The 19,184-nt window shown below is 37.0% G+C and overlaps 1 protein-coding gene across 13 annotated transcripts in view; it reads right to left on the bottom strand.

Moving 5' to 3' along the window:
* The window catches only part of USP9Y (ubiquitin specific peptidase 9 Y-linked), a 211,387-nt gene that overhangs the window by 92,389 nt on the left and 99,814 nt on the right, over nt 1–19,184 (bottom strand). For 9 of the 13 annotated variants that reach the window (XM_077989774.1, XM_077989784.1, XM_077989785.1 and 6 more), the window contains 4 exons: nt 15,859–15,995; nt 14,108–14,256; nt 3,546–3,633; nt 803–1,145 (listed from right to left, as the gene is read on the bottom strand). In XM_077989774.1, the coding sequence (XP_077845900.1) occupies nt 803–1,145; nt 3,546–3,633; nt 14,108–14,256; nt 15,859–15,995 (717 nt within the window). The remainder of the gene's footprint in view (nt 1–802; nt 1,146–3,545; nt 3,634–14,107; nt 14,257–15,858; nt 15,996–19,184) is intronic. The other 4 variants (XM_077989779.1, XM_077989783.1, XM_077989780.1 and 1 more) reach the window with 1 other exon arrangement.

Raw genomic sequence — 19,184 nt, 5'->3', positions numbered from 1 at the left:
TATTTACACTATTAATACGGGAAAGTTAGCTTTATGAGCATGCAACATTTATTCCAGCTATTTAAATATATACAAAGTGAACAGTATCAATAAAGGCATTGATTCATAATCATATCCTAGTAATAGTCTTCTGTCCATCATTCACGTCAGCATTAAATATAAATAAACTTCAAGACCTAGCTTATATAAAAAAGAGAGAATAAAGGACGGGAGAATAAAAGATGTAGTTAGCGTGTAGAGGGTTACTATAATTCTTTTTTTTTTTTTCTGAGATGGAGGCTCCCTCTGTCCCCAGGCTGGAGTGCAGTGGCATGATCTCTGCTTACTGCAACCTCCGCCTCCCGGGTTCATGTTATTCTCCTGGCCTCAGCCTCTCAAGTAGCTGGGACTACAGGTGCCTGCCACCATGCCCGGCTAATTTTGTTTTTCTATGTTTAGCAGAGACGGGGTTTCACTGTGTTAGCCACGGTGAAATCTCCTGACCTTGTGATTCCCCTGCCTTGGCCTCCCAAAGTGCTGGGATTACAGGCATGAGACACTGCGCCCAGACTACTATAATTCTATACATCTGAAAAGGGTGATAGATTCTAAGTAAGTACAACAGGGTGAGAGAAAAAAACCAGTAATAAAATATAAGAAGCTAAAGAAGAGCAATTACCCTTGCACACCTAGATTTCTAGGACAAGCATCAAAACAGAATACATACATAAAATTCTCAGGCAAAATTACGACTCTTGAATTATTTTTAAAAAGTAACCTCAGGTACAATGTTGACAAATGAAAGTTCTTACTGCTCACTTACCCTCCAAAGGTAGTCTAGTCCAATTAATTCCAAATCATCCATCATATAGGATCTTCTTTTTGCTATTAGTTTCCCTTCCCGACAATTGACAGCTTTGAAAAATCTTTCAAAGCATTTCATTCCATTTTCAGTTAAAAGGGAAGGATCGAGTTGAAGCACATTACTTTCAAAGAAGTCCTTATTAATATCAGGATCTAAGTCTGGTTCATCCCCCATTAACTTGGAATACCACTTAAAACAGGCTTCACGATCACAAAGATAAACTGCATTCTCTGCTAAGCACTTCCATATTTGTTTTGCCTGAGGAGCACAGAGCCACAGTTGGCCATCCTTCAGTAAAAATCTGGGAGAAACATAAATCAGTAATTAAGGTCAACATACTTTTTTCCTGCAAAGCAAGTTTTGACAGGCACAACATAATATTTCACCACAATTACATTTTAATTACAGCTTTAAAAATATTTAAAAATTTGTTTAACACATATGTGGAATTTAAAATGTGTCAGGTATTCATTTGTTTAACAAATATATATGAGGCAGCTACGAAATGCCACAACTTTGCTTGGTGATGTGCCCTAAGTAAGAAGACTTCTTGTCACTTTCCATTCACCTTCTGAAACTCAATACTGATTTAGCTCTCTGCTAAATTGTATCATTGCAAAATGAGGTTATTATACTAAATGACTTTCAGAGATAACTAAACATCACCATGAATAAACTGCTCACATTTCTGAAAATACTGCAATCATAACTAGCCATATTAAACAAAAAATCTACAAGTAATTAAAAATTATGTGTATCTCTGTAAGCATTAGTGTGTCCTCAGTGATGTCCTCAAGCTTCTTAGTTACTGTTTCACTATTTATTAGTTCACTACAATAAAACAATGATTAGTCTGCTTTACGCTGTCTCTTTATTTGGTTGGCTTCTATTTTCTCTTAGCACTCTCCCACCTACTGTACTAGTAATTTCTATGAATGACGATGAAAGGAAAAATAAGTTTATTTTAACTTGAATAATAACTTCACAGTTAACAAAATGATAGCGGCTTTATTCCCAAAAAGACTGTAGCGTTTTTATTTAATATCAGAAGGTTTCTTCTTCTGGATCTTAATTTTTTTTTTTTTCTGAGACAGACTCTCACTCTGTCGGCCAGTTGGGAGTGTAGTGGCACAATCTGGGCTCACTGCAACCTCCGCCTTCCAGGCTCAAGCAATTCTCCTGCCTCAGCCTCCCGAGTAGTTGGGATTACAGATGTGTGCCACCACACTGGGCTAATTTTTGTATTTTTATTAGAGACGGGGTTTCACCATGTTGGCCAGGCTGGTCTCGAACTCCTAACCTCAGGTAATCCGCCCACCTCGGCCTCCCAAAAGTGCTGCAATTACAGGTGTGAGCCACTGCATCTGGCCTGGATCTTAATTTTAGGTTGTTAGTATCTCCGTAAGAGTGCTGAGCATGAAAGGACCATCTAGATTAAATCTACCTAATCTCTCTCGTCGTAATTCATAAATGAGCAACAAGAGATCGAGTAAGATGAAACACAGCAGTTTGTAAACTAAGGTTTCAATGTAAATGTCTGAAAATTCACTGGTGTGATAGGGCAGACACTTTTAAAAACGTCTATCATAGGGCAGACACTTTTAAAAACGTCTATATGGGTAATCTCTATCATACACCAGCTGTGTGATTTCAAAGCACTTTGTTTTCCCCAAATGGAATCTCAATGGGGAGTTAACAACTGCCTCACAAGGTTGTCATGATTAATAAAGTGATTAGCACAAGGCCAAATATATACAGGTGGCATTGCTCTTATAGCTTCCCCCTTTGACTAATTGTAGTACTGTAATAAGAACTCTGGAAGATCATCTGATTCTAAACTTTACTAATAGAATGAATAAATTCTAACTAACTTTTCCAATCCAATAAACCTAAGTAACACATTTACCAAAAACAATGGCTCACTTTGGAAGACATACTCAATACAAGAGGCAGATTGTTTTCCTATGTGGTTAAAAAAAAGGTACAGGGTCAGAAAACCGGACATTAGAATATTTTGCAAATTGAAATCATATAAATACTTTTATCTATAAAGACAAGATCAACCTGGCACACCATAAAATCCTTAATAGTTATGAACTGACTGAATTAAAAAAAACAGACTTTTTGTCAAACATTGTCCCATACATTATGATTCAACAGCAAACAGAATTATATGCTCTGTAAAAAGAAAACTAATCCCAGAATTAATAGAGAAAAATAATGAATTCAATAAATTTTATAAAACACTGATAGTTTTGGAAACTTTTCTTAGTATACTTATTATTCAAATACTTTTCTTGCTATGGTATGGTAACTGTATTTCTAAGAGAACTCTCATTATCCAACCTATACATACAAATACACGTCATTAAAAGCTACGTATTACTCAGTAAATTCAGTTTGGAACACAGGTTTGGCTTACAGACAATTTTCCTTGTCCCATCTAAAGTAATGTTATTATACATAGTTAGAGGTGGCTTTTGTCTATTATTGTTAAAATATTCACAAGCTACTCAGGAGGCTGAGATGGGAAGATCACCAGAGCCTGGAAAGGTTGAGGCTTCAGTGAGCCTAGATTGCCCCACTGCACTTGAGCCTGAATGACAGAATGAGATCCTGTCTAAAAAAAATAAATAGAGAGTAACACTGCATTCCTTATCACCGCAGTCCCTTAAAATAGCACTCGTTGTTTAAAACAAACCTAAGGAAGTTAAGTCGTTCTTGAACTTCTTGAACATGACTATATCGACTTCCAAGCCTCACTGTTTGTGGATCATAGTCTTCATGATCTGCAAATAAACCAAAATTATGCATTATATACATGTATATCCACATTACTGACTTAGGTGAAAAGAAATTATTAAGTTAATCACTCTCATTAACAGACAACGTGTAATTATGGTATGTTTATTTAAACCCTTTATTCCCACAAAAATAGTCACTTTTTACACAATCAAAAGAAAAATATAACCTGCTGAACATGTTATCAAAAATATTTTTTAGCCTAACTCTACCTTCATTCATTACACACACTGGCGCAATTTCTGAGTACAGCCTATGTTTTTATACCATCATATTTCTATTTTCCTTCTTTATAAGCAAAGTATTTCCTTCCTTCTTTGTAGGCAAAGTATTTCCACATTAAAAATATCATTATTTTATTCACTCAAAAAATTAAGATGAGAGAAAATGCCAGTGTATTTGATAAAGTTATCAAACAAGTATCTCAATCACCAGCGTATGAACTGGCTCAGTCTCAGATACTCAGAAAAACCTACCTTGTCATTATGATTATAAATACCTGTGCTGGAAACTAGGCCTCACCTATGTCGGAAATCTTTATTTTTTTAATATAAAATTGGTAAATGTTTTTTATTTAGTTTATTAACATCACGTACTGGGTGGAAATCTTTCAGTATTTTGTAAATAATTTTTTTTTTTTTTTTTAAGATGGAGTCTCGCTCTGTTGCCAGGCTGGAGTGCAATGGCATGATCTTGGCTCACTGCAACCTATGTCTCCTGGGTTCAAGTGATTCTCTTGCCTCAGTCTCTTAGCTGGGGCTACAGGCGCATACCACCATGCCCAGTTAATTTTTGTGTTTTTAGTAGAGACAGGGTTTCATCACGTTGGCCAGGATGGGTCTTCATCTTTTGACCTCGTAATCTGCTTGCCTTGGCCTCCCAAAGTGCTGGGATTACAGGCATGAGACACCATGCCTGGCCTGTAAATAAATTTTAAACAGCTAAGATTAAGTTCAAAGCTACTGTCCTGGCCAGGTGCAGTGGCTCACGCCTGGAATCGGAGCACTTTGCTAGGCAGAGGTGGGTGGATCACAATGTCAGAAGATCTAGACCATCCTGGCCAACATGGTCTCTACTAAAATACATCACATTAGCCGGGTGTGGTGGCACAGGCCTGTAGTTCCAGCTACTCAGAAGGCTCAGGCAGGGAAATCACTTGAACATGGGAGGCAGAGGTTGCAGTGAGCTGAGATCACTCCACTGCACTCCAGCCTGGGTGACAGAGCCAGACTCCAACACACACACACACACACACACACACACACACACTCTCTTATTCAAAAAGTAACACTCAACTAAAACATGAATTTATTCCAACACAAAGCCATGCTGTTAAAGAAAAATACCCTAAGGTGGCTTATCCCAACACCTAGCAAAGTAAAAGTAACAAAACGAAAGCATTAGAAGAATACGATAAAAACCGTATGCCTAAAAATCACTCAATTAGTTTGTGAGATTAAACAGAAGACAGCTGAAATATATGCCAATACCAAGTGTTGTCAGGAATGAAAGACCTTTATTCTGAAACTTTTAAACGTATTACAGAGAAACATGCTGTTTTTCTTTTACAACAGACACAGGTATTTCTCAGGTATACATCTCTTGGACCTTGTAACGTTCACACTTCATATCAAAAAAATGTTAACTGTGTGAGTTGCTACTGGAATTGGGAAAAGCACCCAAATCTTCAAAATGGAAAGATTTGTTTATTCTGTGAAACTTCAATTAGAAGCAAAATCTTGACTTGCATAAAGATGGAATAGAATATTTAGAATGTGCACTATTTAGTGAAGAAAGAAATCTCACATATTTTGACTCATGGCTTTTTACTTCTATATACAGGAACACTTGCCAACAGTTGTAAAAATGCACAGCTTACTTTCATGAAATCGACAGTTTGCAACAAATTGCAGACCCTTGAGTTTTCTTTAAAAATCTGAGACAATATAAAAAGACTTTTAGTTGCATGTAAGTTTTCTTGTTTTTCAGACCACTGATATTGAAACATCTGATTGAACGTCAGACTGGCACTTGAGGTACTTTTTCATCCCCTACAGCCTTTGAACTAAAAGCTATTTTTTTTTTTTTGAGGGGGAGTGTGTGGCACGGAGGTGGTTTATGTGTTTACATTTTAATGTAACTTCAAAATAGACAAGGTGCAAAAATAATACATGAATGACTCTTTATCCAGATATACCAACTGTTTAGATGTTGCCTATTTGTTTTTACAGGTATCTCTGTTTATATATGTCATCTTAATGAACCATTTGAAGGTAAGCTAGACACATCATCTAATTTTATTCCTTAAAGTTGTGTTTATTTCCCAATAACAAGTACAGCTGACCCCTGAACAACATGGGTTTGAACTGCACTGATCTACTCATTAATTTATTCCATGGATCTTTTTAAATAAATGATGAGTACTGGAAAATTTTTAGAAAATTTGTGACGTTTAAATAAAACAGATGGACAACATAGCTTAGAAATATTGAAAAAAAAATTAGAAAAGGCTGAGTACGGTGGCTCATGCCTGTAATCTCAGTGCTTTGGGAGGCCAAGGCAGACAGATCACCTGAGGTTAGGAGTTCCAGACAAGCCTGGTCAACATAGTGAAACCCCATCTCTATTAAAAATATAAAAATTAGCTGGGTGTGGTGGTGGGTGCCTAATTTCAGCTACTCGGGAGGCTGAGTCAGGAGAACTGCTTGAACCCAGGAGACAAACGCTGCAGTGAGCCAACATGGTGCTACTGCACTCCAGCTTGGGCGACAGTGAGACTCGGTCTCAAAAAAATAGTAATTTTTTTTAAGAAAAAATTAAATGTCATGAATACTTAAAATATGTTTATTTCAGTGAGCATCAGTGTTGCGAGTCTCCACTTAAAATGCTGTGTGATTCTAAATGCTGTGTGATTTTAATCTCCTGAGTGAGCAGTTAAGTCTCTTCAGTAAATTATGTACCATGGTTAAAAAAAAAAAAAAGTAATCTCTTGGCTGGGCGTGGTGGCTCATGCCTGTAATCCCATAATCTCAGCACTTTGGGAGGCTGAGGAGGAAGGATCACAAGGTTAGGAGTCTGAGACCAGCCCAACCAATGTGGTGAAACCTCATCTCTATTAAAAGTACAATAATTAGCTGGGCGTGGTGCCGCATGCCTGTAATCCCAGACACTCAGAAGACTGACGCAGGAGAAACACCTGAACCCAGATGGTAGACGTTGCAGTGAGGTGAGATCATGCCACTGTACTCTAGCTTAAGCTACAGAGTGAGACGTTGTCTCAAAAAAAAAAAAAACAACAACAAAACAGTCTCTTGCAGTTCTCATGTATTTTTTGTGTTTAGTGCAGTAATAGAAACAATGAATGACACCAGAGAACCCAAATGATGTGCTCCCCAAAAAAGTGAAAATCATGACATCACAAGAAAAAGCTGAACTGGTTGATATGCATTGTAGACTGAGGTCTGCAACCATGACTGCCCCCCATTTCACGATAAATTAATTCCGCATAAGGACTTAAACACACACACACTTCATGAAGCTGTCATTGCATCTATGCCAGTAGGAACAAACTGTACTTTTGGGAAATATCTTCAATTTTGTATTGAAAAATGCACTTTTTTTGAGCATGACTGCTATAAAAAAGGTACACTTATAGACTAATATAATGGGAAAAATCAAAGTCATTATGACAAATTAAAGCAAAAGGGGTAGAAGTTTGGTCAGGGTGGTGGGAGAAATTATAGGAAAAGATGCAAACGTTCTTGGAAGGCTAGGAGGTTTTGCAAAAGCTTTGAAAGAGAATTTGGCTGAAGGCAGCCAAATTGTCTTATCCACAGCCTGAGAGTAAAAGGCAGATTACAAGAAACTGTAAAGGAATTGATCTAGGTAAGTTAAGTTTACTTAGGCCTCAGAACTTGGCCTTAATCATCCGTGTGCAGGACTGCTCTCTCCGGGTAATTACCCACAAGTTGTGTTGACTCAAAGCCTTTGTCATTAAATCTGTACTAAATAAATGCCCACTTGTCGGGGCTGCAACTGCTGTGACTCTTTACAGTACCCTCCTTGGTGTCTGTGAGTGGCTCAGTCCCCTAGCTGCACCCAGGCAAAAAAAAACCTGTGTCTGTGTACATTTCTTCATCAGTCGCTTGGCAAGAGTCTGCGGGTCAGATCCAGCAAAAAGAAGGTGAAGGATTTGAAACTGGAGAATTGCCAGCTTAGGATGATGTGATAACTTCAGAAAGCAGTTTATCTTTAAAAATATCAAGATAACAGGAGAAGCAGCTTTTGCCAAGCAAGAGGCAGCAGGTGAGTTCCCAGATGACATTTGTAAAATTGTTGAGGAGAAAAGTATCTGCCTCAACAGGCTTTTAATGCAGATGAAGGTGCCCTATTCTGGAAGAAAAAAAAAGGCACAGAGGACGTTTGTTAGTAAGAAACAGGCAACTACTAAGATTTAAGGCAGGAAAGACTATGCTAACTATAAATGTAGTCAGGCTAATGATCAGATGGCTCTTTTAATATAAAGTGTTAACCCTCCACCTTGAAAGGAAAAGACAAACACCAGCTGCCAGTCTTGTGATTGCATAAGAAGGCTTGACAACTAGAACACTTTCTCTGGGTTGGTTCCATCAAAGTTTTGTCCCTGAAGTCAGGAAGTATCTTGCCAGTAATTGGTTACCTTTTAATGTTCTTTTGACATTAGACAGTGCCTCTGGCCAAAGGCATCAATGTGGTCTGCTTGCCCCCAAACACATCTCTAATTTAGCCTCTAGATCAGGAAGTCATAAGGAACTTTAAGGCTCATTACATATGGTACTCCCTAGAAAGGACTGTCAATGCTGTCTAACAGAACCCTAACAGAAAGAACATCATGAAAGTGTGTAAGGATTACACCACTGAAGATGCCATCAGTGTAACAGAAAAGGTGATGAAACCCATCAGGCTGGAAACAACACATTCAAAACTATGTCCAGATGTTGCGCATGACTTCACAGGATTTACAACAGAGCTCATTCAGGTAATCATGAAAGAGATCATGCAAACAGCAAAAACCATATGTTGGTTAACAGTTTCATGATATGATTCTTGGAGAAATTCAAAAGCTAATAGACAACATACCCAAGGAATTAACAAAGGACAACTTAGTGGAAATGAATGCTTTTGAACCAGTGGCAGACGATGAGGAAGTAGTAGAAGCATTGACAGAAAACAAACTGACATTAAACAAGCTGGCAGAGGATTCCGATTACTCAAGACTGCTTTTGACTTCTTCTATGACATGGACTTCCATAATATAGGTACTGAAATTACAGCAAATGGTGCAGGATCAATTGGTACTGTATAGAAGCAGTCCCCAACCTTTTTAGCACCAGGGATAAGTTTCTTGGAAGAAATTTTTCCACAGACAGGGGTTGGGATGGTTTTGGGATGAAACTGTTTCACCTAAGATCATCAGGCATCAGGTGCAATGAGCACTCAACCTAGATAGCTCTCATGTGCAGTTTACAATAGGGTTCCTGCTCCTATCAGAATCTAATGCTACCATTGATCTGACAGGAGGCAGGACTCAGGCGCTAATGCTCCCTCACCTGCCATTCACCTTCTGCTGTGTGGCCCAGTTCCTAACAGGCCAGGGACCAATCATGGTCCTTGGCCTAGGGGTTGGGGACCCCTGCTGTATACAAACACTTTTTGAGACACGACAAAGCAAAAACATCAGACAGAAATAATATTTCCCTAAAGTTACAGTGTGTGCCCACCTTTTCTGCCTCACATTCCAATTCTTCCTCATCTGACACCTCTGAGACAGCAAGACCAACCCTTCCTCTTCCTCCTTGTCCTCAGCCTGCTCAATGTGAAGACAGGATGAAGGCCTTCAGGGTGATGCACTACCACTTAATGAACAGTAGAGGTATCTTCTTCCTAACAATACTCTCAGTGACATTTCTTTCTTCTAGCTTACTTAATTGTAACATAGTATATAATATGCATAATAGATAAAATATGTGTTAATCAGCTGTTTTGGTTATCATTAATACTTTCCAGTCAACAGTATGCTATTAGTAATTAAATTCTGAGGAAGTCAAAAGTTATACATGGATTTTCTGACTTTGTGGGGTGTCAAGGCCCCTAATTTTGTGTTGTTCAAGGATCAACCATATAACATCTTTCATAACCACAGTATATTTACCAGGTTTTAAGACTCCAACAAGACTGCTCTCAGATCCATAGTGTATTTAGAAACTTAATGAATTGTACCAGTAATGTCATCACTTTATGCCTTCTTTTCTGCAATTTCAGGATAAAACTCTGGCTCATATACTACAAGTAGCTTTCTTTCACCTAAAGTTTTCTTGTATCTTTTTTGTGTTTCTTTGTCTTGACCATTTTAAAGAATGAAGTCACTTAATGCCACTCAATTTGCCTTCTGTATTTTCTATAGATTCAGGTTGTGTATTTTTTTAACAAAATACTCCAAAAGATATCCTGTGTTCATTTCACATATTATCAGAAGCCATGTCAGTGTGTCCTACGTAATAACTATGTTTTAACTTAGATCACTTAATTAAGGTGTTTCTGCCACGTTTCTCCACTGAAAAGTTAGTATTTCTCTCTTTGTAAAAACTTCTGGGAGGATACTTTGACACTACGTCAGTAAACCATTTCTTATTAGACTTTCAGCTACTTTTATCACCTGTTGTTTTTTCCCTATGTTTTTAGTTTGCATTGTTCTCCATTTATTTTTATCAATATCAACTAAAGGACTCATATTGTAAAGCAGTTATGTCCTAAGTATAATATTTTGATGCTCAAATTGTTACAGATTTGGCTACTGAGAGGTGAATCCTATGTCTTTTTTGATATGTCAATATGATTTTCTAAAAACTTCTTACAATTTCTGGCACAGAAGGATGTTTAAAGTTCATCCTGTACTTTCCAGTACAAAGCCGACACTGTCAAAGAGTAGTGACAGAGTCAAAGAATAATTTTACTTCGGGAAAATAATCACTTTAGTTCAAAATACTTTTTAAATCAGAAGAACCCACACCAAAGATTTAATAGTACTTCATAGCTGGCATGCAAAAATGAGGTAAGGACAGGCACAATAGCTCACATCTGTAATCCCAGCACTTTGGGAGGCCAAGGCAGACAGATCACTTGAGGCCAGGAGTTCCAGACCTGCCTTGCCAACAGGATGAAACTTTGTCTCTAATACAAAAATTAGCCAGGCATGGTGGCTCATTCCTGTAATCTCAGCTACTTGGGAGGCTAAGACAGGAGAACCTGGGAGGCAGAAGCTGTAGTGAGTAGAGATCATACTGCTGCACTATAGCCTGGGTGAGAAAGTAGGACCCTGTCTCAACAACAAAAAAAAAAAAAAAAGAAAAAAAAAAGAAAAAGAAAATGAAGTAGAATTAGTAAGTGAATCAAAGCCAGATTCTGCATTAAGCACTGTCGTCGTTGAGTGACACTTGTGAAGAGACTTTTTTCCTGTGGCAACGGGTCCCCAAAAGAATCAACTGTTATAATGAAAGCAGAAAGAACAGAAGAGGTCTAAAATGACAATTCTTAGAAAAACACATTTTCTTGAACAGTAATGTGCCCTGTAATTAGTGTAAATCCTACAAATTTTATTCAGAAATCAGGAAAAATGACATATAAAACTGTCTCATAAGTAAATCAGTAAAAATACTGTCCTTTCAATGAGATAAACAAAGTGGCTGATAGTTTGTTGATGCACATAAAGGTTTTTTTTAAAAATGTGAGTCAGGAAATATTCCTTGCTAAATTCAAGTAGTGAGACAACGGCACTCGTTTCTGCCATAAGTAAAATCTTAATGTTACTTTGTTATCTAAAATAACATGAAATTAGCTGACCATGCCACTGGGGAAATGTTTTCACAAAAATAAACAACTAGTAGTATCGTACATAGTCAGAATAGAGACTAATGAAATGATTATCAGAAACTAAGAAAACATTAGTGAACTGCAAGAACTTCAAATCTATTTGCATATCACATGCTATGCTTTAAGAAACTGCTAAGATGCAATCACCATAGTTTTTGTTGGTATTGGTTTATACAATCCTAATCACATAAGTTTTAGTAGGAGAAATTTTATCGGTATATTTAAGAACAAACTGACATTATTCAGCAATATTACTCAGAATGAGCAACATCACTCAGAAACGGAAAATATTAAAGGTAAATGATTATTTCTAGAAAACATAATCAATGAATTCAGGAGACCGTATAATTATAGAAAACGTTCAAGCAAGTGCTGTATACTGGTAACATTCTGGCAAATACTATGTTCTAGAATGTATTAACTCATTTATAAAATAGGTATACACTACTGTTATTCTTGTTTTACCAATCTGGTAAATCCTAATCACAGAAGGCTTAAGTACTTTGCAAGTCACCCAGTTGGAGGTAGGTTTAACTATACAAACTAATTGTGTATTTAACTATATAAACTTTATAGCAGTTTAACAATAAAGCCTATATTCCTATCTTCAATTTTATAAACAAATAATATGAACATGAGGAAAATGAAGAATGTGGAATTTCTTTATTTCTTGACTCATGATCACAAGACATCAGTCAAGAACTCAAGTAGAATTTGAACAAATAAACAGAGTACCCTAGTGAGGCTGGAATGCACCTATGCCTTTCCTCTTGACCGAATTGGAAATTAGGTCTTCAATTATTGACAATAACATTACAATTACAGATAAAACCACCAAAATGAATAAAATTATCATTGGAGTTAAGTGTCTAGTTGTGATCACTTTTGGGGACGGTCTTCATTGGCATGTGGGAGGGCCCTTGTATCTTCAAGAAGATAGAAGACTTGAGGTGATACAGAATTTAAGAGAATGATATGCAAATTTTATGTTGCTTTAACTTTTTTAGCTGCTCTTAATAAAGAAAGGGGCCATCAAGGTTGGTTGCACGCCTATATGGGCTTGCCTGTCCTACGACTTTTGCCTTCGAGCTTCTGAACCTGACTGGGAGGATTGAAATGCATGTAGCACCTAATGCTCAGATTGCTTTTATAGTTCCACAGCAAGCGTAAAAAGAGTGGGTAAAATGTGAGAGGAATAGAAGCCACTGACATAATCACAGGTAAGTGGAAGTTACTTAAGTTTTCTATTATTTTATTGACTTCAAAAAGATGTATTAAGTAAAAACTTGAGAATTTTTACAAACTCAACCATACCAAGACTCTTACTATATTTTTCAAACAGTTAATAATACAAATATCCACATTTTCAACATATGATTGATACTAACATAGCGAATCAATTAAGCAGCAATTTTGGTTCAACATTATGGTAAATCTTGCCTTCAAAATTGGCCAATAAAATTTTTTCTCCTCTATAATCATAAAAATTGGGCCTGTGAAGTGGTTGATTTGGGACGCAGATGTTTTATGAACTTTTGGGGAAGGGGGATACAGCTATACCTGCAGAAAGACTACTACGTGCTCCAGCACACATAAATGTATTAAAACTGTTAAAGGACAAATAACATTGGAATTAGCCTTCAGTGTGCCAAGATAGATCTCCGTATAGCATATACTAAAAGGCTGACTGTTGAGAAGTATAATACAAGAAATAGTTTAAAAATATTTCATAGTCTAAGAAGCAATGACACATCTAGTGATTACAAATCCAGTGAATTTCTAATAAGCTCTTTAAACAATGGATAACAATATTTCAGAATTATTAAGAACTATAATATATGTAATAACAGAATCAGGCAAAATTAACAACAAATTAAGCAGAACATGGTGGCTCAGCCTGTAATTCCAGCACCCTGGGAGGTCAAGGCAGGAGGAACACTTGAGCCCAGGAGTTCAAGATCAGCCGGAGGAACACTTGAGCCCAGGAGTTCAAGATCAGCCTGGTCAACATGGCGAAACCCTGTCTCTGCTAAAAATATAAAACAGCAGGGTATAGTGGTGAGTGTCTGTGGTCCGAGCTACTCAGGAGACTGAGGTGGAAGGATCACTTGGGCCCGGAAGCAGATGTTGCAATGAATCGAGACTACCACTGAACTTCAGCCTGAGCAACAGAGTGAGACTCTGTCCCCCTCAAAAAAAGAGCAAAAGCTTAATGCTTCAGTACACACCAAAGAGACCCAAGAGAATTACAACCTACCAAAGGTACTAACAGGCAGAACTCCCAGGTATGAAAGAAAAAATACAAACAAGAAGGATGAGTAAGTACACATGCATTTAATAAAGACACTGGGAAAGGTGGCCTGGAGTTTAGCTTGCCTAAGATTTGGGATCTACTTTGCCAAGTAGATCATATTCCTTAAGTGAATGCAATCTGAAGTATCAATCCACTTCTATTTTTTCTCATTCAAAAATAAATGTCATTTCTTAGGTTATTAACATTTAGAGTAAAACAAAGTTGATTCCCCATAGTTAATTTTAGCTCATCATACATACCTCCAGCATACAATCTGATGCTATTCATGTAGGTTGCAAGGTTTTCTGCTACCAAAGTAACTAAAGCATGATTTTGTTGAAGCTGGTTGATTAAATCATGGCGATAAAATATGTGATGACTTCGCTGAGTTTGGCTGAAATAAGAAGAACTTAACAGTACAATAAGGCAAATGAAAATTGCTATAATTAAGAGAGTTTACAGAAGCTAAATTCTAGCTACTACTTTAAAAAATTTTAATGCTATACATTCTTAATAAAATGTGTCAATATCCTCCCCTTAACAAAATATCAAACTGTGTAAAAAACATAATCCATGCCTCCAACCAAATATCTATTTCAGTATTCTTATTCAAAAATAAAAAGTATCTATCAGTATGAAAACACATATATTGCATGATGAAGAGTATCAGACGTCCAGGTACATTCTGGAACAATGAGTTCACACCATTTTATCTGGAGATATCACCAAAAATATCTAGCTCTCTTTTCCTTCCTAGTTTGTCATTATTGACTAAACCAATCAACTCACAATCATTACTAATCTATTGGTAATGAGGTCACCAGTCTTGAGAGAGTATATGTACTGCATCTATCTATAGTAAATAGATATGTCTGATAAAAGACAAATGGTATATATAAACAAAATCAAAATATGTCCTTCATAAGTATTTTTTCCAATGTTTATTCCCATGAAACTTTCAAATTTCCTTTAATATTTCCAACATTAGAAAAACAGAGTCAAAAGTCAACTTGAAAAAAATCACAAAACATAAATGGCATTTTAAGCTTCTATTAACACAAAAATTCTCCTTGGGGCATAATTTTATCAATCTAAAGCTGTAAAGCATCTTGATTAATCATCATCTGATACACAACACAAATGTTCTTACACCATGAGACAATCTTTTTTTTTTTTTTTGAGACAGAGTTTTGCTCATGTTGCCCAGGCTGAAGTACAAGGGCGCAATTTCAGCTCATTGCAACCTCAGCCTCCTGGGTTCAAGCGATTCTCCTGCCTCAGACTCCTGAGTAGCTGGGATTACAGGTGCCTGCCACCACATCCAGCTAATTTCTTGTATTTTTAGTAGAGATAGCATTTCACCATGTTGGTGAGGCTGGTCTTGAACTCCTGACCTCAAGTGATCTGCCGGCCTCGGCCTCCCAAAGTGCTAGGATTATAGGCATGAGCTGCGGCACCCAGCCCACGAGGGAATCTTTCTAAGATTACAGCTAGTTAGATAAACCTGGAGTTCACTACTGGGAATCTTAACTGCACTGTGAATATACTTCAACTAACATAGGTTTCTCCATCCCCGTGTTATTTTCCTTTCATTTCATTAATTTTCAGTATCTTACAATAAAATAAAATAGATTATTTAATATTCAGCCAAGACAGAGTTAACTGTCGAAAGGATAGCCTAAAATGAGGAGCAAGATAAATATATCTGATAAATATCTGATACATCTGCTGAAGTCAGAGACAATTCTGACAATTCTGAACTAAGACCTAAAAGGCGGTAATGTGGCTATGATACTTAATTGCTATTTAGTACTGAATATATCACTTACCTATCTGTCATAAAATACAAAGAAGTTGAACATGATCAAGGATCCTTATTTTGTTGTAAACAAACTCTTAAAAATTTCTTGTTTTCCCACCATGGTTTTCTTTCTTTAAAATTTGCTTTCATGTACCATTTTCAACATAACATACAAATAAAAATTAAAAAAAATTATTAAAAAAGTCTTACCTCAAATTTTGAGGTGCTTCACCAAACAAACTACAAATTTCTCTTATTTGTTTCAGAGCAGGAATTACCCACTTGTCATTCCCGCGAAGTTCTTCTATAAAGTGATCTATCCACTGGATCTTTTGTGCATCTCGATCCTTATACATGAAAAAAATTTATACTGTAAGTGGACCAATACTCATATTAATTCTACCTTCAAAATTATTTTGAGATTTACAAAATGGGAAACCTTCTAAACTTAGCATCACCAAATTTACAATGTAATTGTAAATGTGTTCAAACAAAATGCTCTAAATATATTATTTTGAAGTTATAATGAAAACACCAAAATGTAAGGCACTACTATAAATTTAATGTTCTATGAATCCGAAATATCTGTACCAAGACACAATTTCCAAGTACCAGCACATTTATAGGAAGTATGACTTTAAAACATTTGTCTGAATAGTGGGTATTGCATTTCATTGAGTTTTGGGAAGTTTTGTCATAATATTTGGGAAAGCATGCAATCCCAATTATAACCATATATACTGAGTTTGGGTAGGATAGTTTTCTAATCAGAGCAAAGAAAATGGAAAATTTTTATTTCATCAAGAAAGTAACAGTATAGTAATTGAGGTTAAAAAATCAAAATAAATCAGTATACATACAAAGAAAGTTACAGAAAAAAGACAAACGTGTTCAACGAAAAAATAATTAACGACTTTTTTTTTTGAGATGAAGTCTCGCTCTGTCATGAGACAGGAATATAGTGCCGTGATTGCAGATCTCGGCTCACTGCAACCTCTGCCTCCTGGGTTCAAGCTATCCTCCTCCTCAGCCTCCCAAGTAGCTGGGACTACAGGCACATGCCACCACGCCTGGGTAATTTTTGTATTTGTAGTACAAGCGGGGTTTTATCATGTTGGCCGGGATGGTCTCAATCTCTTGAACTCATGATCCACCCCCGCTGGCCTCCCAAAGTGCTGGGACCACTGGCATGAGCCACCACTCCCATTCAAGAATATTTTGAGAGTAAGATTTTTCAAATATTCCTCTATGGTTGCTACAATATTTCACACTGCAGTGACTAAAAATCAAAATTCTGGTTTAAATATCTAATAGATTTTTAGCTGGAAGAATTCCATTTCTGCACACATTCGCAAAAGGTAAATTTTTTTATTTCCGTAATACTTAATTTAAGGGATGTTGTAAGCACACGCATGTCTTTTTTTAAACAAAAACTGAACACACGCTTTAAGTGTCTTAATTAAATGCGGACACCTTTCCAAACTACTAAGGGATTTTAATGGCTGTACACACTATAAAAACATTCAGTTTAAGTGGTTTCATTGTGTAAACAATAAAGAATGTTTCTGTACAAACTGTGCTGTTTTCAGATCATTTCCTAGGAAAAATTTCCATTAATAAATGTGCCCATTTTTAAGGATTTAAAAATACTCACACGTGTATTTTTTAAAATTTTATTTATTTATTTTTTTGAGATGGAGTTTCACTGTGTTGCCCAGGCTACAGTGCAGTGGTGCGACCTCGGCTCACTGCGACCTCGACCTCCTGGGTTCAAGGGATTCTCCCGCCTCAGCCTCCCAAGTAGCTGGGACTACAGGTGCACCCACCACGCCTGGCTATTTTTTTTTCTTTTTCTTTTTAGATGGAGTCTCACTCTTATTGCTAAGGCTGCTGTGCAATGGTGCAACCTTGACTCACTGCAACCTCTGCCTCCTGGGTTCAAGTGATTCTTCTGCCTCAGCCTCCCGAGTACTGGGATTAAAGGTGCCCGCCACAATGCCCAGCTAATTTTTTGTATTTTTAGTACACATGTGGTTTCATGTTGGCTAGGCTTGTCTCGAATGCTTCACCTTAGGCAATCCACCTGCCTCGACCTCCCCAAATGCGGATATTATAGGCGTGAGCCACTGTGCCTGGCCAATTTTTTTGTATTTTTACTAGAGACAGGGTTTTGCCATGTGAGCCAGGCCAGTCTTAAACTCCTGATCTTAAATGATCTCCCCACCTTGGCCTCCCAAAGTGCAGGGATTACAGGTCTGCAGCACTGCACAAGGCCCATACATGTATACTAAATTAAAAGTACTTTAGGTGGGAGGGCAAGAGGAATCACAGACTTAATAGTTAACAGTAACAACAGCAAACAAAAACTGAAAAGGCAAAAACCCTTACACTAAATTTAGTGAAATTAAGCATTAATACAGCAATGTAGAAAACAGTGTGCCAGGCAATAAAATGAATAATAAACAGTAGGTGAGCATTTATAACAAGTATATTACTTTAATTCTCTGTAACACTTTTCTATTTAACAAGACAGCATCTCAACTCAAGATCCTCATAACCATTTTACCTGCTGCATAAGTACTTATGAGCAGTCAGAATCAACCACAGTATAACACTGTCATCTGATCATAATAACCCAACTGACACTTTTTATTTCCATGCATCTAAAGCTGCAACTGCATTACTGCAAGTCCAATGTATTACTGACTACTGGGATTGGAAAAAGTATTGTGTTTTTATTTGTATGTGGCAGTAGCTGTAATAAATTTTGATTTGTATTTTCTTCACAATTAAAAAAAAATCAGTTTTACATGAAAAGCTGGGACTAACTAGTCCACAGACTGTGAATGACATCTTCATTTTTGAAGTATTCCAGTTTTATGAATGTTCTCCCTTTGATTTACCTAATTATACATATGATTTTGTATTAGTCCTTTTTTGATGATGGCAACTGATGAAGCAAATGCTTTTATGCTTCACAGTTATATGGCTTTCAAAACCCAAGAGCATCATCTTGACCTTACTGAATAATTTAAAAAAATATTTTCTATTTCATTGTTTTGAGACAGGGTCTTACTCTGTCACCCAAGCTGGAATAGGTGGCACACTCGTGGCTCACTGCTGCTTTGGCCTCCCAGGCTCCAGGAAGCCTCCTGCCTCAGCCTCCCTAGTAGCTAGGACTTCAAGTGTGCACCACCATGCCCAATTAATTTCTTAGTTTTTACAAAGGTGGGGTTTCCCCATGCTGCCCAGGCTGGACTGAACTTGTAAACTCAAGCGACTGTGCCCTCCATGGCCTCCCAAAGTGCTGGGATTAGAGCAGTGAAAAACTGCCCAGCCAACCCTGATTAATTAGATTAAGCTTAAGTCCAAGTGAAAGCAGAATGCTTGCCCTGCAGAAACAGAAACACCCTGCCTGTTCATTTTTTTTATTTTTTAAAAAGGAGTATCATAATTAAATTACTGAACTGACCAATTACAAGGATAGCAAAAAGCTGCTAATAAAAATCCATCAAGAGGTTCAAGACTTCAGGCAA

The sequence above is a fragment of the Macaca mulatta genome, chromosome Y (assembly GCF_049350105.2).
Source record: "Macaca mulatta isolate MMU2019108-1 chromosome Y, T2T-MMU8v2.0, whole genome shotgun sequence".
NCBI lineage: Eukaryota > Metazoa > Chordata > Mammalia > Primates > Cercopithecidae > Macaca > Macaca mulatta.
The sequence above is the reverse complement of the archived record's forward strand: the minus strand, read 5'-3'. Positions and strand labels throughout refer to the sequence as shown.